We start from the raw sequence: 25,595 nt of genomic DNA, 5'->3' as shown, positions 1-25,595 counted from the left end.
GAAGCCTAAACTTCATATGAGCTGCTCCTTACTCGTCTTCTACAAGCAACACTCAAAATGTGAACGTGCATCAAAAGAAGAAGCAGTGAACAATATCTGCTCCCAGATGTGTGTCCATTAAGGTGTGTTCACTGGTGTGTTTCCTGTGTGTGCAGGGTGTGAACATGCATTCATCAACATCTTCTGACAAATGGTGCATCTGGGAGAATAATTTACTAAATGAACATCATGCTGTATTGAAGAAGACTTGATATTCGTGATTGAGAGCATAAACTCATGTTTACAATGTTTACTGAGGTAATAAATCAAGTGAGAAGTAGGGTCAGGTAGGTATATATAGGGCCTTCTTTTTGTAACCAGAGAAGTCGCCTTTTTTTGAAAGTTGAAAAGTTGAAGGCATTTCCACATTTGCTTCACTTTTCAGACCTGCAGTCTGACGTCTCCTACAGAATAAGGTTCCCATACATCTAAACTGCAAAACTACTTTGTCAGGTTTAATGAAGACTCCATGGTTTGGCTTAAAATGACTACAAAATTAAAACAAAACAAAAACGCAACAAAAGTACTTTGTTAGCTTTACGCATCAAAACTACTACTTGCTTTTGTTTAGGTAACAAAAGTACTTAGTTCACATGGGACACAAACAGCAATCTGCTGAATTAAAATCTGCAGTCCTATTGGTCATTTTGATTTTCATCGGGGTGGAGTTGTAGTTCCAACATTTCCGACGGTACTTGAAGCCACCATCACAACAGCTGAGTTGTTGACCAGATCACGTGATGACGTCACATCGCGCTAACAACGTAAGATGATTTGACGTAGAAGACGTAGAAAGAGAAGAAAATACCTCAATCATATTCTGAAAGAGATTCTGTAAAGAAATGACACGAGAACATCATAAGGTTTTCACAATTGTCAGTAGAAATATACAAATATAAATTATATAAATAAAAATATATGAGTATCTCCTTTCAACACTCCACTCAGATGGGACACCTTTACACTGAATCTTAATATAGCTTTATTAAACATGTTCATTGACAAGCACCTCTGATTGCACTCTGATGGATCAAAGTGAAATTACTCCGACAATAATTTTACTTTAATTGGTATTTGTCACCATAAGAGGTCAATTCATGCCCCCAGTTTACATGCCTTACCACATATTACATACAATTGTGTAATACTGTGTGGATCACTTGCATTACAAGACAATCTAGTGTATGGTATGGACTAGAAGGAATGAAATGAAAGGAGACTAAATACACATTTCATTATTTATGTTATTTATTGTGGGTTTTACCTGAACAGCAGTATTAGCACAATGATTCAATAGCAGGTCCAAACATAGAAATAAAACAATAGATACAGCATATATGTAATCAGTAGTCTGATATAAATTTAACTTTTCAATCATATTTAGCCCAGTTTTAATCTAGACATGTTATGATTACTGGAAGACTGGAACATGAGAAATCACCACCTGAATCAACAAAGCATAGCTAACATAATAATAATGCAAAAACTCAAGTGCATAGTGATAGTGATGCAGCCTATCATGCTTTATTCAACTAGGTAGAGGTAAGACCATTTAGAGCAGATACTATATGCATTACATGTTTAGAAATGAAAACTAAAAAAACATAGTCCCACTTTATTTAATTACATCCTGTTCACAAACTGACTTTATTTCATGCTGAGATAAAGCAAGATTTGCCTCAGCAGTTTGTAGGTCTACAGGCTGTTGACATAGTCTTCTCCCGAGTTGATGATCTTGTTCAGTGCGCTCAGTATCAGTGTATCAACCTCATCATTTGTATCGATCTCTGAGTGGTAGTTTTTCACAGGAAAGATGCAGGTCGGTATAAAGCCCAGCTTAGCACTCAAGTCGTCCACCTAATTTGGAAAAATTGCACATTTAAGGAATGCTGCTCAAAAAAGATTTTTGTGTTTAAATTTTAAAATGTTAAGCAAAATTGTATTCCAATTAGAATAACAACTCTACAAACTCATAAAATAGAAACTTACCACTTGCTTCAGGTACCTGCTCTTATACACGTTCTTTATATCGGCCTTGACCTCTGGACAAGCTTCATCAATTTTGGTGAGAATAGCCACTTGGGGAATCTCTGCAGATACAAAGATCCAATTCAATCAGATTAATGTTTGTCAAGTTATTTGATTTAATTCATGAACCCCAAAAACTAAACCTTACCCAAGTCTCTAGCTGCAAGTCTGACATCCCTCATCTTTATCACAGATTCATCATCCAGTATATTTTCTGTGTTGGCAGCGATGACACAAACCAGAACATGAACTTGGTCGTTCAGAGTGGGGTACTTGTTGTAGTTTTGATTATCCTCTGATATTTGAGAGCACGGATTGATCTAGAAAATAATGTAAAATTGAATTAAAGAATAACTTGTGCAAATAGTTCCTTAAATGTATCTTCACGTAAATAAAATTATTTATGCAAAACAAATCACAAAGCTGGATTGTTTTACTGAAATATATCCAACAAAACTTAATGAATTCAGTAATTAATTGGACTGTACTTTGTAACAATCTTTTATGTGCCCCTTCATGGCCTGTTTGATGTCTTCCACACAAACTCCTTTCTTAGTTCCCTTCTCAAGACCCATCAAGTCAGTGAAGACAAAAGGGTAAAATGTCCCTGGTCCTCCTTTATTGAATTGGTACGTTCTGTGCTGTAAAACAGAAAAGCGATATGATGACATTATTGCTTCATAATGAAATATGTCTATGAGGCTACTTGCTCAGCTGTTGCCTGAGCTGTGTACTGCAATTGTCTTTGCAAGTGCACACAAAAATAAATAAATCAGAAATACTAGTTGAAAGAGCTGTTACGTGTCATGAAGTTTTACAGTTCATAACATACGACCTTAGTTAAACCACACTGAAATGGGATTCATACTTTTCTGGTGAAGCTCTCTCCAGCAATTGTATTATCCGCCAAAGCTCGATCAGTAACTCTTCCTTGTAACGCACTGTCGACAGAGTTGAGGAAGCTGGACTTGCCAGCACCTATAGGTCCATGAAGCAGAACTCTGAGCTGTTTGACTTCTTCGTTATAAGGCTGATAATTCTCCACAAACTTCAGGTCTTTGTTTTTATGGCTGTTCAATAAAGAAAAGGTAAGATTATATTTCAGATCACAATGCACTTCAACATTATTATCAGTTTTCCATATGTTGCACATATTTTGTGGTTGCTGCACGGTCGTCACAGACACCAAACTAAACCATCATGAAACTGAAACTGAAAGAAACTAAAATGACAGTAATAGAGGCAGTCTCAACAAAGGAGTGCTGCAGTTGCACAGTTTTGTTTTAACAATAGTTAGTTGAAGAAAAGTCATTAAACACCAGAGGGAACATAAATTAAACAAACCACTCACCCCCATACGCGCCTCCATTCTTCCATCAAAGCTGCAGAGTGCACACATTGATGTAATATATCCGTCAAATAAATTATTTCAACACAAATGAAGAAACTTTTATTTTTTATCTTTATAAATGTATCAAATGTATTTGTGCAGGTTTGACTGTGTGCAGGGTTTTATTCACAACTTTTGATCTACTTATCCCTCTCCTTCACACTCGTGAAATAAATGTGTGATGTAATCTTCTGAGTTTAAACAATGTTCTGAAATATTTTGAGTATCTTACGGTTAGGAGGCTCAGGAGCAGGTTTTGACGATCCTCCACCCATGGCTACAAAAAGATATAAAAGGCAACATGTAAACAAGAAACATTATTAAACAATATTTATTACCAAAAACAAACCAAACTTCGACAGAATATTTGAGGCTTCATATTTCAGAATATTCATTTGTAAGTTCAGACATGTTGTAAGTTATCACCGGTAAAACAGACTCAGGTGCTGCACAAGCAAAATATTTATTCTTCTTGAATATGTGTATCCAATTGAATTCACAGAAAACACAAAAGTTAGAGTATAGAGAAATTCTTCCATCAAAGCTGACAAGTAGAGTGCACAAATTGATGTAATTATCCGTCAAATAAATTATTTCAATACAAATGAAGAATCTTTATACATTTCTCAAATGTATTTGTGCAGGTTTGACTGTGTGCAGGGTTTTATTCACAACTGTTGATCTACTTATCCCTCTCCTTCACACTCGTGAAATAAATGTGTGATGTAATCTTTTGAGCTTAAACAATGTTCTGAAATATTTTGAGTATCTTATGTTTAGGAGGCTCAGGAGCCGGTATTGACGGTCCTCTATCCATGGCTACAAAAAGATATAAGGTGTAAACAAGAAACATTATTAAACAATATTTATTACCAAAAACAAACCAATATTTGAGGCTTCATATTTCAGAATATTCATTTGTAAGTTATCACCGGTAAAACAGACTCAGGTGCAGCACAAGCAAAGTATTTATTATTTTTGAATATGTGTAATTAAATTTACCCAATTGGATTCACAGAAAACACAAAAGTTAGAGTATAGAGAAAGTTAAAGTACAAAGATAAACTGTCAAGAAATTATTATTTTTTTTACCTTCCACTGGATCCAAAGAAGTATCTGGACAGAAAGAAAAATTAAATTGTACCTCTGCATGAATTGAATGATACAGTTCATACAGTAAGTCATGCCACTATAAGAGCAGTGGGATAAACATCCATCACGGTCTTGTAGTTTAAGATGACGTTTCTCAAAATTACTAATATTTAAAAAAACATCTTACATCCGCTGTTATGCCCGTGAGAAGAAGTACTGCAGTCAACCCACCGTCTACCTTGAAAAACACTGTCAAGCCAACACCCGCGATGTTTTGTGGTACTTGGTTTGCGTTACTGCAAGAGCGTGCACTGACTTCAAAACCAACTCAGAGTGTCACTCAGATAATATCAGGACATCCTGATGCAGAGTTCCAAAATGGAAGCCCTTTAAAATCTGATATATGAGCCATCCATCCATCCATCCATCCATCCATCCATCCATCCATCCATCCATCCATCCATCCATTCATCCATCCATCCATCCATCCATCCATTCATCCATCCATTCGCGGTGGCAGCAGTCCAAGCAGGCTGACCCAGACTTCCCTCTCCCCACAACATGTTCCAGCTCATTCGGGATCCCGAGGCGTTCCCAGCCCAGCTGGGAGATGTAATCCCTCCAGCTGTTCTGGGTCTTCCCCGGGGTCTCCTCCCAGTTGGGCGTGCCCGGAAAACCTCCAATGGCAGGCCCCAAGGACGCATCCTGATTAGATGCCCGAACCACCTCAGCTGACTCCTTTCGACGCGAAGGAGTAGCGCCTCAACTCCAAGTTCCCTCCTGATGTCCGAGCTCCTTACCCTATCTCTAAGGCTGAGCCCGGCCACCCTACGGAGGAAACTCATTTTTTTGTATCCGCGACCTCGTTCTTTCGTTCACGACCCAGAGTTCGTGACCATATGTGAGGGTTGGAACGTAGACCGACCACTAACTTCAGAGCTTTGCCTTCCGGCTCAGCTCCCTCTTTACCAAAACGCTCCGGTGCAGCGGCTGCGTTACTGCTGCAGCCGCACATATACAGTAGTAGGAAATATACAATGCAAATAATTAATGAAAAACATAGAACATGTTATGCATCACTGCTAGCAGTTGCTAACAGCAAGAAGATGATAACAGGAGACACACAGGTAAAACCATCAAGACTGTGGTCACAAATCTAACTAAAAATAAAGAAAATATAGTTCAAGTATGTCAAAGTTATGTCAACACGTACCAAATTGAAATGACAGTCAAGACAATTTTCACTTTCAAGTTCAGTGATTAATTGCGTATCGAGGTAAAAGTGAAGGCTTAACTCTGCAGTACATAAAGCATGTCTTTCATAAAAGTGTGTTTCTGTTTAAAATTCATAAAGAGACATTTTATGAAACCATATGAATAAAATCAGTTACACATTACCCGCTGTTACATAATAGAAAGTCCTTACCGTTATATCTGCAGAGTGCCACTTCAAGTAATGTGGACAGAAAGAACGGTTCTTATGATCCTTACTTTCACTTTCAGGATGAAGCCAGTCATGTGACTTAAAAGAATCCAAAAAATGCGTCATAGAAAGTACCAATGAAGGAAGTAGGTACATTTACTGATGTAGAGTACACTTTTGTTTCTCTGCAATTGAGAAAATAAGCTTTTTATACAGTATTCTAAGTTCCTTTTTATCACTTTGATAAATTATGTCAAACTATTATGCTTATGGTAGCACCAGGTTGTGGTGTTGTTCTTATTGTAGCTGCTGGTTGTTGTTGTGGTTGGGTGGTCCATGCTCATTGTTGGACCAAGGCCATCAAATGTCACATAAAGTTTGTTAATATCTTATTTAGTTTTGAAGATATTGACCAATGAATATATAAAATGCTTTTTCATACCACATGTGTCTTCTAGTGCATGTGAGCTGCCCCACTGGCTGGCTCATGGCCTCTACTCTGCACTGCCCTCATATGGTAACAGCTGATAACGCCGTCCAGACCCACAGCAGCGTCATGGAAGCACAGCTACATGCACTGCTCAAAATATTATGATCAGAATCAAAGGAAGGGTGTAGAGTAACAAATGTAAGCTTCCCTCCCACACTCAGGATAGTTTCATTTTCACTTGTACGTAGATAACTTTGTGATAATACCGACTAGGACAGATATTAAATATATGATACTGCACCATATCATTAGTGTTGCCACAGCTATTTGAAATATCGATGAATAAACACCAAAGGTAAGAAGTTGAATTTACGGAAATGGTTGACACATTTAATTCCAGCATAAGAATAAATGCTGACCTATGGTGGATATTTACAGGCACATTCATGGAGAACACACAAAGAACATGTTGAAGGTGAAGACACAAAACTATTCATTGCTCTCCTTTGACTGTGTTTTGTGTGAAGGTGCTTCCTCACCTTTGTCTACTTGCAAACAACATAAAATGCAGTATTATGTTTGCATGTGGCTTAGCTAACTACAGTAACTTGCTTCAGCTAACTTTTCCCACCCATCATCATCCTAGTGATCAACAGCACCGATAGGCATAGGCTGCTCAAATAATCTTTTGCTATAATAAAAGAAAAAAACCTGCAATAAACTATTTCATTGGAATAAAAAGCAGGAGGAAAAAACATTTCACAACAGCACAGTTCACATACATGTTGATATAACATTATTGTGTATTTTTCATATTTATTACACAATGTATTTCATGTAATGTTGCACTACACACAAGCATATTTTTTGCAAATCCACATTTTGAACAGGTTATTTTGTATTTATTTTATCCCACAAAGTAAAATAGGAGAAACATTTTTTAACTAACTCAACTATGACGCATGTGATGAAGCCTACAAAATATGCATAACATGCTTGAAAATGAAAATAAAAACCACAAAAAGCATCCTGCACATTACTGTTATTATTATTATTGTTTTAAAGAAGCAATTTTTTCATGCTTCATGCACCCTTTAGTGTCTGTATGAGACACACTGGGCTTTACTAACTCCAAAGAAAACCCACCCACATCATCATTATATGCTCAGAGCCACTGACGTAGTATAAAGAGTGAGATAGTCCACACAGAGAGGGAAGGAGGGGATGTGGGTCAAACAAACAATGGACTTTTATCCAGGAGACCACCCTTTGTGTCCCTGCAAAACTTAAAGTAGTCGTAGACTTTTTTTCACGTCAGTCGTTAGTCATGTGAGTCGTTAGTCACTCAGTAGTGACTGAGTTGTTAGTAAGTTAAGTTAACGTCGCCCACTCTCTTTTCCTAAACCTAACTTTCTGTAAAGAAGGAAGTTTATTTTGAAAAGAAACTATGCATGCAACAAGTGGAAACTGACACACGTAGAGCTTTGTTTGAGGCTTAAGGCCACTGACCAAGCGTTTGTATTTGACCAGTTGGGAGTGAGAATGTGTGGACTGGTCATCAGCAGTATGTAGGTCTACAGGTTGTCGAGAAAGTCTTCTCCGAAGGTAATCATCTGTTTCAGTGCGGTCAGGATCAGCGCATTAATATCATCATTTGTTTTGATTTCTGAGTGGTAGTTCTTCACAAGAAAGATGCAGTTCGGTGGAATGCCGAGCAACTTGCTGAATTTGTCGACCTAAGAAACAGGATTTCAGTTGATTAGTAAATGGCAAAGTTGTGACTAAAAAAATGAGATTCTTGTGCTCAAATTCAGAAAATTGAACTCTAACAACAAATACAAAATCACCAATAAAAACCTACCTGTTCCTTCAAGTACTTGATCCTGTATGTTTCCTTTAGATCTTCTTCCGCCTGAGGACACGCTTCATCAACTTTGGTGAGAATAGCCAGTTGGGGAATTCCTGTCAAGACAGAAACATAATCCGTATTTGCTTTGCTGGTATTTTGATTCATAAAACCAGATCTGGTTCCATTAGTGAACACAGTCATGACCGTTGTGATGTCGGCTCTTACCTAATTCAGCGGCTGCTTGTCTGACTTCTCTCAACTTCTTCACTTATTAAAGATACTGAGCCAGCAGGAATGACACAAACCAGGACGTGAACTCTGTCTTCCAGAGTGGGAGATGAGATGTAGTCCCTATCAGTCTCCTGAAGCTGGGCTATAGGATTGAACTAGAAAAACGATTTAAAAAAAGATGATCTACTGTTAACTATTCAATATCACAGTTAAATAGTAGCATTTGGCACAATGTAATGCAAAAAAAAGTGTAAAATGCAAAACTGTGTGAAAAAAGAAAAGTAGATAACTTAAATAATGTCAGAGTTCAAAGAGTTGTACCTTATAACCATCTGGCACATGTCCCATCATGGCCAGTTTCACGTCTTCCACATCAACTCCTGTCTTAGTATTTTGCTCAAAGCCCATGATGTCATTGAAAATGACAGAGTAAAAGCTATCAGGGTCTTTGTGGATTTTATAAGCCGTGTACTGTAAAGCAGAAGGTGGAATTATTTGCATCACTTTTACAAATCCCTGATCAATTTGCAATAAAAAATGTCAAACAGACATTGTTTCTTCCAAGAAAACAACAGGTGAGGCATTCAATTAAAGCTATAAATCTAAGCTTCCATTGTCTGCACGGTAACAAAAAAATGAACTGGATGTGCAATACAATTATACCAAATGTATGTGCTGTTTTTGCCAAACTTAAAGCACACAATCAAAAGTTCAGAATCAAACTCTTGTTGCTGTATCTCTGCTGTCCTCTCTATTGCACTGCTGATTAGGCTACGTTAAGCAACATCTAAACTGTAACAGGTTCACAAGGCTGGGCTCAGAGTTTTAAAATGTTTTAGTCCTCTATTTCAATCCTTCTTTATTTTAATGTTAATTTATTTGTACTTCTAGATATAAACAAATATCAAACACATTTCAAAATAAATAGGCGTTGTTTTAACTGAGAAGCCATTCATCATCATATCATTCTCCTGGTAGTCACTTTAAAACAAAGAAAAAGAACATGAGAACAGTATACTTTATTATATTTATTATTAAATGTACAACATGTGACTCATACTCACTCCGTCACATTCCTCCATGGCTCACTAAAATATGCTAAAGAGAAAGTTACATGTGTTAACATGAAGCTGTATCGTAAAACTTCAGCAACATCATGCATTCCTTTTGGTAAATGTTAGCGTTATACATTTCAATCACTTTTGCAATATTTGGAACATTTAGAAGGTGAAATTATGACAATTCAAGACTTACCTCCCCCCATTGATGTAAAGGGAGTGTAGGAAATGTAGGTTTAGAAGTGTGCTTTAAGATTTATAATTACAAGTGTTTTAGAATTTATGATAAGAAGTGTCTTTTAGGAATCATAGTTAGAAGTGTTTCTTAGTTGAATTTGTAGCACTTTTAGAGGTGGATAATTTGTGAAGTGTTTGCCAAAAGTTGCAAATCCTTATCTTTATATAGTATGTTTACCATAGAAGTGTTAAGCCATAAAAGACAGTCATTGAATGTATTAAACTGTGAAGAATAGCGAAGGGACAGACAGGGATTTTCAGACATTTCAGGGATTTACTTTCACTTTCAGGATGAAGCCATGTGACTTAAAAGAATCCAAAAAATGCGTCATGAAAAGTACCAATGAAGGAAGTAGGTACATTTACTGATGTAGAGTACACTTTTGTTTGTAACTGTTCTTAAGTATTTACATGTATTGCCACTTTATACTATAAAGTATGCAGTAATGTAACCAGCCAGTAAACTTACATTTGACCTTAATCTTCAGGTACCATATAATTTGAATCAAGTGGAAAAAAAAGATTACCATTTAAGATCATCATAATTCAGAGTGGGAAATCAGACTTTACCATGTCTTCAGATAGTCTTTTTGCATTTTTGTGTCGGTAATTCAAAGATTATTTGTGTGTCACTATCATACACTTCATGTCTGAAGCTCATTTTCATGAAGACATTCTTTGAAGACAAATCACACTGGAATAAGTCATTATTTTCCACCTACTGTGATTAAAGCTCACATGAAGGAGCCATTCCACACGCCTTACCTTGAGGCTAGTGTTGGACCGCGCTGGGTCAGTGAATCTCCAGCCCTCTGTGCCCGGTGTCTCTGCCCTGGCCTGGGAGTCGGGGATTAGCAGAGATGCTCCGATGGGTGATGGGAAGATGCCCAAAGAAAGAGGCCGCTCTCTCCTGGATGGAAAAAAGAAAGCTACTTGACCGAAATTCCTCCCATTTGTCCGGGACGTTGAAATCTTCCAGGAGGACACATAGACCGGCACCAATTATTTTCTAACAGAAACCCTGGTCTTGATGACGTGAATGTTTGCAAGTTATCAGCTGCCGTTCTCTGCCATCCATCCAATACGCCGTGAACGCAGCATTAATACAAACTTAACGTAACTGTTAAGAATCTTACCTGATTCGACCGACGGCGCTCGACTCTGAAGTCTCACTTATCTGCTGCATTTTTATCCTTTCCACATGCTCCATGTAGTTATGGATCATCTGCAGAAGTCAAACCAAAGAGCCAGAGGAAACTAGTCATCAATGTGGTTACGGATAACAACTTGACAATAGCTGCTTCCTCATCCTTCCTCATCCTTCCTCTCCCCCTTACCTCTGAGTGTCGCTGATGGAGGGAGTTGTATTCTCTCTTGAGCTCCAGCTCACGTTCTTCTAACCTGCCGACTGAAGCAGAATACAACACCAACATGAATAAAAGATCGTACTACTGGGTCATAACTGATTTTCCATCTCAATGAATGGACGTCTCCCCGTGACACAATGGAGAGCAGTGATTGTGAGAAGAGTGACATTCATAATATATCGTTGGTGCTTACTCTGGTCTGCGTAGTTCTTGATCTTGAGTTCCAGTTGCCGCGAATGGGACTCCTTTCTGTCCACATGGTTCTGCAGGTCCTTCTTATCCTGTTCATGCGTGTCCTCAAACTCGATGAACTTCTGCTCAGGAACGCAGACGCAGACACAAGAACAAACAGCAACACAGAGCGTGGTCAGATTCACTGGCACTTCATCCCAAACCCATCAGAACTCACTGTAGTCTGACGTAGTTTAAAGGGATAATCAGGTTCCTTTTTGTCATTTATTAACATATTAGTGAAAAAGATAAGAGCTTGAGCTAAATAATGTGTATTATTAACGTGTTATTGATGTGACTAAGGTAAAGAAAACCTGAAACCATTAACGCACTAGCAACTTTTCTAACATATAAGTTAGTATTAGATTATTAACGTATTTAGTATTTTACACAGAGCTCAACCAATTAGATTCATCCATCAACAGAGAAAAAGATCAGCTAATTATTTAATGTTTCAATTATTTTTCAGGCAAAATTGTTGAAAATATGCCAAACATTCTCTGGTTACAGCTTCTCAATGAGAGGAAGAACTGTTGGTCGGACAAAACAAGACATCTGAAAGTCCGGGAAGCATTCCCCCCCCCCCCGACTACATTTCATAGAAACATTTGATGAATTAAAACATATCCACAGATTGATCAATAATGGAAATAATAGTTGCAGCCCTATACACAGCGCATTACATAATAGCACAGACATGTGTGACGGCGTAACTTTCCAGAACATGTACAATGATGGCGTGGATGTAAACAAAAACAAGACTAAATCAGGATTAGAGGAGCAGGATTTTGACTTAAGGGTTCATTCGGAAATTCCCGTTCCTCCCAGTTTCCTTCTCGGCGGGCCTCTGAGCGTGTGTCAGCGTCCACATCCTGTCCAGCGGAGCAAGCCAAGGCCCTAATGTGGCTGCCCTTCCTCTTCCTCTGGATGCATGAGTCCTACTTGCAGCTTGATGTACAAAGGCATGTCACAGCCTGCTCGGCAGCCTGATATTTTTGAGCTATATGACTGAAAAACTAAAACATATTTTGTTCGGACTAAATGACAAATCATCTCCAGATTAAATTCATCGTATTTGTATGTAGCACTCAGGGTTGCCCAAATCATATGTTCAACAAATGTGCAAAAAACTTTTGCTCAAATAAATAAATAATTAAGTAATGTAGAGCTGAAAGTGTATGTAAGAAATCTCAGCAGCGGCCATCCTATGGTCATACTTTACTGCAGGTATTTACATATAAGAAAATATATAAATGAGGCAAAGTGATGAAGATGATAACTGGTAATGTGTGCAGATTGATGGTCTGGATACATGTGAGAGAGAAACCAATGAGAAACTGTAGAAGGCTGCGAATTAGTTTTAATGATCTGAACAGCTGGCTAGATTCCTCAGACTTAATCAAAATCAATATAATGTCGGTCATTAATATCATAAGTAATTTACACTGTTTAATTTCATGTCTTTGTCTCCAAATTACATCAGAGATCGGAGGAAACAGGGTTGCAATAACAGAGCCGGGAGGAGGATGATACCATCTATTTTGTGTCTGTGTGAAATCTTGATCATGATTTAAAAAGCAATCGATGGCCAAGCAAGCAAAAGGTCTAAAAACCAAAATCTATTTCCTCTGGAGGAAGAAAGGTGACTTCACTACTAAGTCCAGGCACTAAAAAAAAAGGGAAAGGAAGCAAAAACGCAAGCTGGTGGAAGTTCCCTTTCTGCTTGTGTGTGACAAAGGATCACATGACCTGGAAGTTATACCATGCCTCTCCATCAGACTCAGCGTATCGCTGCTCACTACTCCTCAGGGGAGGGGACAAGCTTCTCTTCCTTTCCAGGACAATCCCGTACACACACTTACTGTACAGTTGACACGATATGTTACTATAACAGTGAAGGATACAGGAGTATTGTCAGTGTGCAGCGTGTGTGTGAGTGTTTATGTGTGCCTGGCTGTCACACCGCTTCACAGTCAATGTGTGTGCAGAGGGGTCTACGTGTCCACAGTGTACTGGGGCCAGTGTCCCTGCTGTCCCGAAGCCCCGAGTCAAAAAAATGCAAGCTGGGACAGACGGTCTGAGTCTCATCACGTTTCCCTTCAATTCAAAAGCTCAGGGCCAGGAGGCAGATTCACACATTTAAAACCACACACATCTTAGGCAATACACACGATCCCTGAGACATGCCTGCACACACACACACACGCGCACACACACACACACACACACACACACACACACACACACACACACACACACACACACACACACACACACACACACACACACGGGGTCATGTTTGTTGGCAATGTCTGATCAACGAGTGAGTTTTTCACCTATTTGGTTGCTTAATCAAACGTTGTGTAGCAGCAAATGCTGACTTCATTTCACATTTATTAATTTAAAAAGGACAACTCCACAGATTTTACAAATCAAAGTCAGTTGGACCATATTAAAGGCTAATATCTTACGTGCGTTGCACAGGGGTGAAGGTCAGCTAGTGGAGGACCCTAAATACAGTAATATGAGCATCATAAGGTATAATTTGGGTAAAGCTGTGGTTGGATGCTTGTAGTGAGTCCTATCACAGTACACGCACATATGTAATCTGACTGCTTGTCTGTCTCCATCCTCTTATCCCTGTGGGGTTTTTTTAAACTTATGTTACAGTGATGCCCCAAAACGCTGAGTCACATCACCTGCTGTTTACTCAGTGAGGGTCTCACAGGGCTCAGACAGTGACTTCACTATCTGATGCAATAGGTGAGCTGATGGCTGTAGATGGGTTTGACAGAGAAAGATGCTTTCGTTGAAGCAGTGGGTAAGAAGTCCCATCCTTGGATTAGAGTGTCACTGACCATCCAGCGAATACAAAGAGAGGGCCAATTCAGCCTGACGTTAGCCCAGACACTGCCTTGTTTACATCCCCAACGAGCTCCGTGGCAGGACGGGCAGGATGCTGCCCCGGCCACGTGCACAGGTTAAGTCATCGCAAAGGGATGCTGGGAGGGCAAAACACCTGAGGCAGCCCTCGGTCCTCCTCACGAGGATGCCGGTGACCATCAGGTTTTTTTGTGTCTTTTTCCCAGCTCCATTCAACTCACCTCTTCTGCATGTTTCCTCAGCGCTTTCTCCCGCTCGTACTGGGTGATGAGCTGCTCGTTGTCCTCCTTCAGCAGCTCCAGCTCCACTTCGTGCTCCTGGTTCTCCGCGAACACCGAGTCCAGGTTCTCCAGCACCGCCACGACCAGCGGCATCAGCTCCTTCACCACGTCCTCGTCGTATTTACCGATGAGCCTCTCGAACTCGCGGTAGATGGAGTTGGCCAGGCCCGATACCCGCTCAGACATCATCGCTGATGTCCCCGGGTCGTCCTGGTACACAACTCCGTCTTCCAGCTCCATTTTATAGTCCTCTCTCCCCCCTTTCAGCAAACGGGACCGATGTGAGTTGTTCCGCGTTACCCCGCCACTGTGAACACCGCTATCGGCTTAATTGCATGCAGCGTTTCATCAAATAAGCGTAATGTCACACATTGAGGACATTACACGGCCGTGCGACTGTGACGCAAGAGAGGCTACGTGGATTTCTTCCTCTTTTTTCCCCTCACTTGTCCCATGCTGCCTTCAAATGCTTTTCCAAAGCTTGTACTTCCCAGTTTCACTGGAATACCGAAATAACAGTCCGAAGATCCTCGAGTACAGAAATATATTTTTGAACTTGTGGGAATAAAATTCATATTGGTTTAGAACCATATTATAGTAGTGTGGCACCCACATATTTGTTTGGTCCTACACCAACATAATAGAGAGGAAACTACACAGGATGGTTTGTTATATTGATCTATGTATTAATGCTTTTACTAAATGTAACATTTGTATTATATATACTGGGAGGTCATAAATAATCACGAGCTCTCCTGTCCTATTTGTCATTTTGTTTGTTTTTCATCGGGGTGTAGTTGTAATTCCAACATTTCCGACGGTACATGAAGCCACCATGACAACAGCTGAGTCGTTGACCAGATCACGTGATGACGTCACATCGCGCTAACAACGTAAGATTATTTGACGTCGAAGGCGTAGCAAGAGAAGAAAAATACCTCAATCATATTCTGAAAGAGATTCTGTAAAGAAATGACACGAGAACATCATAAAGTTTTCACATTTGGTCAGTAGAAATATACAAATATAAATTATATAAATAAAAATATGTGAGTATCTCCTTTTAACACTCCAGACTCAGATGGGACACCTTTACACTGCATCTTAATATAGCTTTTGTAGTGACCCCACTGCTTATCAAAAAAGTCACCACGGTTGCTGATTGTTTGTTTAGGCGCGTGCCATGAATACCGAAGTCCAGTTTCCAATATAGGCATTTTATTTCTCACATAAACAGAGGAAAACCACTTTCTCTGTCAAAATCCATTTCCTCTACATAGACCAAATAAATCATAACATTTACATTCATTAAATGTCGCACGGTCAAAAACTGTTTGCTCCTGCTTACTCAGCAACACCTGTTTCAAGTGACCCTCCTGATTATATTCACCTGGGGCCTAATTGACAGCGGCACTACGCCCCCAAGTGGTGGGAGGTAGTACACAAAAAAAACAATAACACAATGGCTCTTACAGCTTTATTATACATTTTCATTGACAAGCACCTCTGATTGCACTCTGATGGATCAAAGTGAAATTACTCATACAATAATTTTACTTTAATTGGTATTTGTCACCATAAGAGGTCAATTCATGCCCCCAGTTTACATGCCTTACCACATATTACATACAATTGTGTAATACTGCGTGGGTCACTTGCATTACAAGACAATCTAGTGTATGGTATGGACTAGAAGGAATGAGATAAAAGGAGACTAAATACTAATTTCATTATTTATGTTATTTATTGTGGGTTTTACCTGAGCAGCAGTATTAGCACAATGATTCAATAGCAGGTCCAAACATTGAAATAGAACAATAGATACAGCATATATGTAATCAGTAGTCTGATACAAGTTTCACTTTTCAATCCAATTTAGCCCAGTTTTAATCAAGACATGTGTTATGATTACTGAGAGACTGGAACATCAGAAATCACCACCTGAATCAACAAAGCATAGCTAACAAAATAATAATGCAAAAACTCAAATGCATAGTGGTTGTGATACAGCCTATCATGCTTTATTCAACTATGTAGAGGTAAGACCATTTAGAGCAGAGACTATATGCATTACATGTCTACAAATAAAAACCAAAAACCATAGTCCCACTTTATTTAATTACATCCTGTTCACAAACTGACTTTATTTCATGCTGACATAAAGCAAGATTTCCCTCAGCAGTTTGTAGGTCTACAGGCTGTTGACATAGTCTTCTCCCAAGTTGATGATCATGTTCAGTGCTCTCAGTATCAGTGTATCAACCTCATCATTTGTTTTGATCTCTGAGTGGTAGTTTTTCACAGGAAAGATGCAGGTCGGTATAAAGCCCAGCTTAGCACTCAAGTCGTCCACCTAATTTGGAAAAATTGCCCATTTAAGGAATGCTGCTCAAAAAAGATTTTTGTGTTTACATTTTAAGATGTTAAGCAAAATTGTCCAATTAGAATAACAACTCTACAAACTCATGAAATAGAAACGTACCACTTTCTTCAGGTACCTGCTCTTATACACGTTCTTTATATCGGCCTTGACCTCTGGACAAGCTTCATCAATTTTGGTGAGAATAGCCACTTGGGGAATCTCTGCCGATACAAAGATCCAATTCAATCAGATTAATGTTTTTCAGGTTATTTGATTTAATTTATGAACCCCAAAAACTAAACCTTACCCAAGTCTCTAGCTGCAAGTCTGACTTCCCTCATCTTTATCACAGATTCTTCATCCAGTATATTTTCTGTGTTGGCAGCGATGACACAAACCAGAACATGAACTTGGTCGTTCAGAGTGGGGTACTTGTTGTAGTTTTGATTATCCTCTGATATTTGAGAGCACGGATTGATCTAGAAAATAATGTAAAATAGAATCAAAGAATAACTTGTGCAAATAGTTCCTTAAATGTATCTTCACGTAAATAAAATTCTTTATGCAAAACAGATCACAAAGCTGGATTGTTTTACTGAAATATATCCAACAAAGCTTAAAATGAATTCAGTAATTAATTGGACTGTACTTCATAACCATCTTTTATGTGCCCCTTCATGGCCAGTTTGATGTCTTCCACACAAACTCCTTTCTTTGTTCCCTTCTCAAGGCCCATCAAGTCAGTGAAGACAAAAGGGTAAAATGTCCCTGGTCCTCCTTTATTGAATTGGTAAGTTCTGTGCTGTAAAACAGAAAAGCGATATGATGACATTATTACATATTGAAAAATGTCTATGAGGCACTTTATATCATGCTCATTATTTTCATCACAACTAGTTGCTCAACTGCTGTTGTCTGAGCTGTGTACTGCAATTATCTTTGCAAGTGCACACAAAAATAAATGAATCGGAAATACTAGGTGAAAGAGTTGTTTACGTTCATGAAGTTTTACAGTAGCATACGACCTTAGTTAAACCACACTGAAAAGGGATCATACTTTTCTGGTCTTTCCATCGATTGTATTATCCGCCAAAGCTCGATCAGTAACTCTGCCTTGTAACGCACTGTCGACAGAGTTGATGAAGCTGGACTTGCCATCACCAGCAGGTCCATGAAGCAGAACTCTGAGCTGTTTGACTTCTTCGTTATAAGGCTGATAATCCTTCATAAACTTCAGGTCTTTGTTTTTATGGCTGTTCAAGAAAGAAAAGGTAAGATTATATTTCAGATCACAATGCACTTCAACATTATTATCGGTTTTCCATATGTTGCACATATTTTGTGGTTGCTGCACGGTCGTCACAGACACCAAACTAAACCATCATGAAACTGAAACAAACCCAAAATGTTTTAACAATAGTTAATTGAAGAAAAGCAATTAAACACCAGAGGGAACATAAATTAAACAAACCACTCACCCCCATACGCACCTCCATTCTGCCATCAAAGCTGCAGAGTGCACAAATTGATATAATATATCCGTCAAATACATTATTTCAACACAAATTAAGAATCTGTTATTTTTTATCTTTATAAATTTCTCAAATGTATTTGTGCAGGTTTGACTGTGTGCAGGGTTTTATTCACAACTTTTGATCTACTTATCCCTCTCCTTCACACTCGTGAAATAAATGTGTGATGTAATCTTCTGAGTTTAACGTTCTGAAATAATTTGAGTTTCTTACGTTCAGGAGCCATTTTTGACGGTCCTCCACCCATGGCTACAAAAAGATATAAGGCAACATGTAAACAAGAAACATTATTAAACAATATTTATTACCAAAAACAAACCAAATATCAACAGAATATTTGAGGCTTCATATTTCAGAATATTCATTTGTAAGTTCAGTCATGTTGTAAGTTGTCATCGGTAAAACAGACTCAGGTGCAGCACAAGCAAAGTATTTATTATTTTTGAATATGTGTAATTACATTTATACAATTGAATTCACAGAAAACACAAAAGTTAGAGTATAGAGAAAGTGAAAGTACAAAGATAAACTGTCAAGAAATTATTATTTTTTTTACCTTCCACTGGATCCAAAGAAGTATCTGGACAGAAAGAAAAATTAAATTGTACCTCTGCATGAATTGAATGATACAGTTCATACAGTAAGTCATGCCACTATAAGAGCAGTGGGATAAACATCCATCACGGTCTTGTAGTTTAAGATGACGTTTATCAAAATTAATAATATTTTAAAATAAATCTTACATCCGCTGTTATGCCCGTGAGAAGAAGTACTGCAGTCAACCCACCGTCTACCTTGAAAAACACTGTCAAGCCAACACCCACGATGTTTCGCAATACGTGTTATACACGAGGCGTTACTGCAAGAGCGTGCACTGACTTCAAAACCAACTCAGAGTGTCACTCAGATAATATCAGGATATCCTGATGCAGAGTTCCAAAATTGAAGCCCTTTAAAATCTGATATATGAGCTATCTTTCCTGTAAACTCTGATTAGGACTAAAAGGAAATTTCCTATTGTCACAAACTTCACTTCAGATTAATAGCAAAAGACCTTATAGTGTCACTATTACAGTGTCAGAACATTCTAGTGTGGCCAATTGTCACTAACTAAGTTCACTTCAGAACAGTAGCAGACCACTTCAGAGTGTCACTCTGAGAATATCAGGACATTTTGGTATCGAATTTCAAAAAGGAAAGCCCTTTAAAATCTCTTATATGAGCTTATAAAGGATTTCAATCACAGCCTTACTGAAATGATTTCTGAAAGAGTCGCCAAGCGACTAAGTCACAACTAAATGAGCATAGCTGCATGGCTCAAAACTGTTGATCAGAACCAAAGGAAAGAAGCAGAGAAACATGCTGTAACAGGCTTCCCTCCCACAATCAGCATAGTTTCATTTTCACGTATCTGACTTTGTGGCAGGAAGGACAGCAGTGCTCTACATCTTCACAGAATACATTGCATTATTATAACCGTTCTAGACTAGACACACTGTACAAGACGGGCAGTGATGGTCACATGATTTTACCAGAACATCAGTGTATGAGAGCAACAAAATGAGGATCAACAAATAATGTAAAACAACTACATGTGCAGTAGTTGTTGAACCACTTCATTCCATTGAAATGGAATACGGTAACTTAAGGGACTTTAGTGTTTGGCAGATGAAGCAGTTATCGGGGTTTTTATCAGCTTTTACTTGGAGACTAGACTTTTCTACAGATAGCCTGCATTGCAAACTGGGCATGCAACAAAAAGTCAGGATATCGGGTTTATAAGCTCGAGTTGCAGGACAATATATTACTAATAAAAGAGAACATAATCCTTCAGCTTTTCTAAAACTATTTGGAGATAAAAAGGTGAAAAGAAATTAGTCACTTAGTGGAATCTTCAAGTTTCTGAATTTGAGGTGGTGTACTGTCATTGTAAATTCAGATTGGTTTTAAGAAATGTAGTCTTTATTAATAAGTTTGACTAAGTATTCACACAATTGGAATTAAAATGTTCTCTGAAGTACAGTTTGCAGGCAGTAAATATTATTGTTAATGAGTTATCAATCACTTAATTTATTGTTCATGCATTTAGTATTCATTATTTATTTGTTTGTTTCCTTGTTTGTTCATTGAATTATTCATTAATTGTTTTATTATTCACAGACTGACTGAATTTTTGAAGTGGAGGCTGGCTTTAAAGAACTGGTGATGGTTAACCGTAAACTCTGCAATTGAGAAATCAAGCTTTTTATACAAATAAACGATGAAACCACGCCAAACCCCCATCAGGTGTTAAAAATCTCACCTGAGTATGAGATTTAGTTTAAAGCACAACAATGATGGACTTAAGGGAACCCCATGGAGTCCCTGTGACATGGCTACATCACCAAGGTGATCAATATCAGGGCACACCTTCTCACTGAGCCTTTCCATTGCTGCAGAAGTTAACAACTTTGGTACCCGAAAACAACCTGGAACAGTTCTAACCTCGCTGGACGAGCAACATCTGTGTTCACACACTTGGATCCTGAAAGAGAGAAAGATAACTTCTATGACCCGAGCTCTCTTACATCACCTGCAGAAGGAAGATTCAACAGAATTCCCGTAGTCTTCACAGGAATGGAGGACAACTTCTACGCCCTGCTTCATTCCTATTCAAGTCGACGGCCACTGTTTTTCCCGCTGCCATAAGAAGACCAGCGTGCCGCTTAACCCGCCGACAGAGCGCATTACGGTCCCCTGTCATTGGCTGGATAAGACTCCGCCAAACAAAAGACAGAAGAACACATGCCGATCGCTAAGCAGTGATCTCAAGTAAGAGGCTATTGTCTGGGCAGAGATAGATCATAGTGTGTTATTGAAACCATGTTTGTTTGTTTAAGTTTATCTTTACTGGTAAGGTACCGTGTTATTGTGAATTTTACAGACCGCAGAGTCCCGTTTAGTGCTTTGAAATATTTTTTGTTGTGCTTGCTGCTGTAATATTGTTGTTCCACACTGCTGAGCTTTGTTGTGTCTCATACACAAGTAGTGTGTTAAGCGCGGCCTCCATTGTGTGTCTCATTCCCCCTTTAAATAAGTGCCGCCTCACCGCCGTTGTGAAGTCTTAATGTTGCACACTACAAAAACATTTTTTGCTCATCCAGGTTTTTAACAGTTTTTTTATTATTCCCAAAGTATAATGTAGTTTGGTCCGTGTACGTTTTAGTCATCTGTTTTACCGGAACAAGAATATTTCAAAATAAAAGTGAAGGCAATATAATGAACGTATGCAAGAAATAAATAAATAAATAAATCTCGGCCGATGGGAGAAGTTGACTACATGCTGTTTAATATTCATTTATCTATGTACACAGCAATAATCAACTTTTCGATTAATCGGTGCATTGTTTGATGCAATACAGTTCGTGATATGGTTTAATCAAAGTCATTTTTGTGTTCACAGAAATGTTGCTGTTGGCACTGATATTTCTTGTTCCACTGTATTGTGTTGATTTAGTGAACGCAGAGTGCAGCCGTTAAGGACACGCAAAGTAAGTGATCACCTTTCTACTACTAGATGGCAGTATAAGTGTATTTAAACCATATAATTATACATATTTACCTGTGCCTTTGTTAAGTATCTAGGTTATTGATACAGATATATTTAATGCTGATTATTTCATCTGATATTTCATGTTTATGGTTAATTTACATTAGTTGTATACATCATGTATTTACATGTTATATTTGTGTCATTTAAGAACTAAACATACCTACATGGAAGAGTAAGCATGTGTTGATCACGAGGCAATAAATAATGACAATTGAAAAAATAAAGATGTTTGGTTTATTCTTATTGAACATTAAGCCTAATTTACCTACCTCACTGATTTAATTGTCACACTTAAATCCTGATTTGAATGGTTAAACAGAAGAGGTCAAAGGGCCAAGATGAGAAGATATAATGTGGGTCAAATGCTGTGGTCCAAATAAAATGACTTCAGTTTTATTACCATTGGGATACAGGAAGTTTGACTCTAGAATGTTTTCATTTTTTTCCCTAATCTCACAAGACAAGAGCAAAAACCAGATTAATTGGTTCTCTTTCCTTCTTTGCTGCCATGTTACCAGTCTCGTGACCCCTCAGGTTGATCTCTGGAGCTGTAGGCGGATGCAGACCGTCAGGATGAATTGAGTTGGGAACCAATGCAACAGACTACCAGCTCTTTAGCATGTTGGACACACCAGCATGACACTGCCTCGTAAAATTAAGTTCCCATCCAATAACACTGGTCTGCAGAAGACTGCTGTAGGAGGAGGGCTGTTGAAAACTGTTGAAAACTGTTGAAAACTGCGACCGTGATATGAGAGAAAAAACATGTCAAGCACAAGTCAAATACTCCCCTAAAGGCAGAAACCTTCAGAGTTAGTGCTGGCATTGCATTGTGATTACATTCCTGTATTTGACTTGTATTGCTGTATGCAGGTTTCCGTGGATCCTGGTTATACCTGGACCATGGTCTGGCCTCCTGCCGTGTCATAATCATTGACTGTGTTGTAACTCTGTTATGCTGTTCATTCTGTACACATGACATCTATTACACTTCTGTCCATCCTGATAGAGGGATCCCTCCTCTGTTGCTCTCCCTAAGGTCTCTTCCTCTTTTCTCCCTGTTAGTTTTTTTTGGGGAGTTTTTCCTGTTCTGATGTGAGGGTCCTGGGACAGAGGATGTCGTATGTGTAGAGATTGTAAAGCCCTCTGAGGCAAATTTGTAATTTGTGATTTTCGGCTATACAATATAAAATTGAATTGAATTGAATCTCAATTCTTCTGATTCTTCAGTCTGCAGTTTATCTGCTCACATGATTTCCATCGTCACAGCTTTGGCTTACAAGAGCTGTTCTAAAACACAGCACTCTTCTGTCCAAAAATGACAGAAGAGTGCTGTGACGTTTCCGTGGTCGGAGAGAGGACTGAATCCATCCTCAGTTTGAGTAGATTTAATTTTCTTTCATAGACTGTCACACGTCACAAAGACTATTGTTGAGGTATCCACCAAAAATGTCCGAGACACACCACACCCAAAACGGATCTCTCTATTCTTCCAGTTAAATAATAGATTCACCAATTGATTAATCGCCCTATTGAATTGAAGATTAAACAAATACTTGAAACAGAGTAAAACTGTGGTACTGCTGTGTACTGCAGATGAACTTTGATGCTACCTAACACCTCTTCTTCCTGAGGAGCGAGATGCGAGACCCTAAAAAGAGCAACAGCAACGTTCTGTGGTTTGGGCATCTCTCGACACTTACACATTGGATACTTTCAGGCATATTTGGGTTTTCGCGCCTAACTGAGAAATATGAAACAGGACTCTTGTAATCTATAGCCATATAGGAAGTTCTATCTTAAAGTGTAATTTACTTTGTATTCATATGTTTTATCCTCATTTAAGTTTCATTCTCTTTGATGAGTTACGATTTCTTTCCTTATATTGAGCTAAGAGTGTTTTGATCTCAGATATATTCTTTACATGTAATCTCATATATTTAGTGTCAATTTAATGATGATAGCCTTCATGTGTAAGGCTTAACTGACAAATATGAAACAGCACTCTGAATGACACAAATATAACAAGTAAATACATGATGTATACAACTAATGCAAATTAACCATAAACATGAAATATCAGATGAAATAATCAGCATTAAATACATCTGTATCAATAACCTAGATAATTAACAAAAGCACAGGTAAATATGACTAAATCTATGGTTTAAATACACTTATACTGCCATCTAGTGGTAGAACGGGTGAACATTTACTTTGCGTGTCCTTATAGGCTACACTCTGCGTTCACTAAATCAACACAATAGAGTGGACAAAGAAATATCAGTGCGAACAGCAATAAAGAAATATCAGTGCCAACAGCAACATTTCTGTGAACACAAAAATGAGTTTGATTAAACCATATCACGAACTGTATTGCATCAAACAATGCACCGATTAATCGAAAAGTTGATTATTGCTGTGTACATTGATAAATGAATATTAAACAGCATGTAGTCAACTAATGATGCTAACACACTCCCATCGGCCGAGATTTATTAATTTCTTGCATACGGTCATTATACTGCCTTCACCTTTATTTTGAAATATTAATCTTTCCGGGTTACCTGTTGTGCTCTGTCTCGTTTTAAAGGAAAACACAAAAAAGGAACAATATTCGGCTCGTTTTTGACGTTGGTTCTGTAGTTTTTCCGTTTTTGAATTCAGAAGCAAAAAAGGAAATACGACCGCCCATTTCCGTTTTCGGTTTGAAACGAAAAACGAGAATACCATGGTATTTCCGAATTAACGGTAAAACAGATGACTAAAACGTACACGGACCCACATGGGACACAAACAGCAATCTCCTGAATTAAAATGTGCAGTCCGATTGGTCATTTTGTTTGTTTTCATGGGGGTGGAGTTGTAGTTCCAACATTTCCGACGGTACGTAAAGCCACCATCACAACAGCTGAGTTGTTGACCAGATCACGTGATGACGTCACATCGCGCTAACAACGTAACAATTTGACGCAGAAGACGTAGAAAGGGAAGAAAATACCTCAATCATATTCTGAAAGAGATTCTGTAAAGAAATGACACGAGAACATCAAAAGGTTTTCACAATTGTCAGTAGAAATATACAAATATAAATTATATAAATAAAAATATGTGAGTATCTCCTTTTAACACTCCAGACTCAGATGGGACACCTTTACACTGAATCTTAATATAGCTTTTGTAGTGACCCCACTGCTTATCAAAAAAGTCACCACGGCTGCTGATTGTTTGTTTAGGCGCGTGCCATAAATACCGAAGTCCAGTTTCCAATATAGGCATTTTATTTCTCACATAAACAGAGGAAAACCACTTTCTCTGTCATAATCCATTTCCTCTACATAGACCAAATAAATCATAACATTTACATTCATTAAATGTCGCACGGTCAAAAACTGTTTGCTCCTGCTTACTCAGCAACACCTGTTTCAACTGACCCTCCTGATTATATTCACCTGGGGCCTAATTAACAGCGGCACTACGCCCCCAAGTGGTGGGAGGTAGTACACAAAAAACAATAACACAATAGCTCTTACAGCTTTATTATACATTTTCATTGACAAGCACCTCTGA

General features: G+C 38.4%; 3 protein-coding genes across 3 annotated transcripts; all 3 read right to left on the bottom strand.

The window, feature by feature from the left end:
- Positions 1 to 1,269: 1,269 nt before the first annotated feature.
- Positions 1,270 to 5,992, bottom strand: LOC142944948 (interferon-induced protein 44-like). Its single transcript, XM_076086188.1, has 9 exons — positions 5,976 to 5,992; positions 4,550 to 4,573; positions 3,690 to 3,734; positions 3,419 to 3,449; positions 2,936 to 3,137; positions 2,556 to 2,708; positions 2,216 to 2,387; positions 2,029 to 2,129; positions 1,270 to 1,896 (listed from the first exon to the last, which is right to left on the bottom strand). Exons 3-9 carry the CDS (start codon positions 3,730 to 3,732, stop codon positions 1,735 to 1,737), a joined length of 864 nt encoding a protein of 287 aa, XP_075942303.1. The 5' UTR covers positions 3,733 to 3,734; positions 4,550 to 4,573; positions 5,976 to 5,992; the 3' UTR covers positions 1,270 to 1,734.
- A 2,271-nt stretch (positions 5,993 to 8,263) lies between these two features.
- On the bottom strand, positions 8,264 to 14,941 carry LOC142944942 (C-Jun-amino-terminal kinase-interacting protein 4-like). Its single transcript, XM_076086175.1, has 9 exons — positions 14,480 to 14,941; positions 11,338 to 11,458; positions 11,115 to 11,185; positions 10,914 to 11,002; positions 10,543 to 10,687; positions 9,547 to 9,570; positions 8,804 to 8,953; positions 8,477 to 8,637; positions 8,264 to 8,364 (listed from the first exon to the last, which is right to left on the bottom strand). Exons 1-6 carry the CDS (start codon positions 14,777 to 14,779, stop codon positions 9,568 to 9,570), a joined length of 729 nt encoding a protein of 242 aa, XP_075942290.1. The 5' UTR covers positions 14,780 to 14,941; the 3' UTR covers positions 8,264 to 8,364; positions 8,477 to 8,637; positions 8,804 to 8,953; positions 9,547 to 9,567.
- A 1,323-nt stretch (positions 14,942 to 16,264) lies between these two features.
- On the bottom strand, positions 16,265 to 18,397 carry LOC142945292 (interferon-induced protein 44-like). The gene is made up of 5 exons (XM_076086710.1): positions 18,380 to 18,397; positions 17,551 to 17,703; positions 17,209 to 17,380; positions 17,022 to 17,122; positions 16,265 to 16,892 (listed from the first exon to the last, which is right to left on the bottom strand). Exons 1-5 carry the CDS (start codon positions 18,395 to 18,397, stop codon positions 16,731 to 16,733), a joined length of 606 nt encoding a protein of 201 aa, XP_075942825.1. The 3' UTR covers positions 16,265 to 16,730.
- Positions 18,398 to 25,595: the final 7,198 nt, after the last annotated feature.

This window comes from Anarhichas minor, unplaced genomic scaffold (genome assembly GCF_050575085.1).
Source record: "Anarhichas minor isolate MPS153535 unplaced genomic scaffold, ASM5057508v1 ptg000007l, whole genome shotgun sequence".
NCBI classification, from domain to species: Eukaryota; Metazoa; Chordata; class Actinopteri; order Perciformes; family Anarhichadidae; genus Anarhichas; species Anarhichas minor.
Note: the sequence above shows the minus strand (reverse complement) of the source record. Positions and strands in the feature narration are given on the sequence as shown.

Bases quoted from the DNA above. Each gene is read 5' to 3' on its own strand.
- LOC142944948 (XM_076086188.1), bottom strand. From the start codon at position 3,732: ATGGGTGGAGGATCGTCAAAACCTGCTCCTGAGCCTCCTAACC. The intron at 3,450-3,689 runs GTAAGATACTCA...TGCACTCTGCAG, and splicing joins TGCTCCTGAGCCTCCTAACC to CTTTGATGGAAGAATGGAGG. The intron at 2,709-2,935 runs GTATGAATCCCA...TCTGTTTTACAG, and splicing joins GAGAGAGCTTCACCAGAAAA to CACAGAACGTACCAATTCAA.
- LOC142944942 (XM_076086175.1), bottom strand. From the start codon at position 14,779: ATGGAGCTGGAAGACGGAGTTGTGTACCAGGACGACCCGGGGACATCA. The intron at 11,459-14,479 runs GTGAGTTGAATG...GTTCCTGAGCAG, and splicing joins TGAGGAAACATGCAGAAGAG to AAGTTCATCGAGTTTGAGGA. The intron at 11,003-11,114 runs GTAAGGGGGAGA...TGACTTCTGCAG, and splicing joins TCCATCAGCGACACTCAGAG to ATGATCCATAACTACATGGA.
- LOC142945292 (XM_076086710.1), bottom strand. The intron at 17,381-17,550 runs GTACAGTCCAAT...ATTATTTTCTAG, and splicing joins ACATAAAAGATGGTTATGAA to ATCAATCCGTGCTCTCAAAT. The intron at 16,893-17,021 runs GTACGTTTCTAT...TTTCCAAATTAG, and splicing joins GCAGGTACCTGAAGAAAGTG to GTGGACGACTTGAGTGCTAA.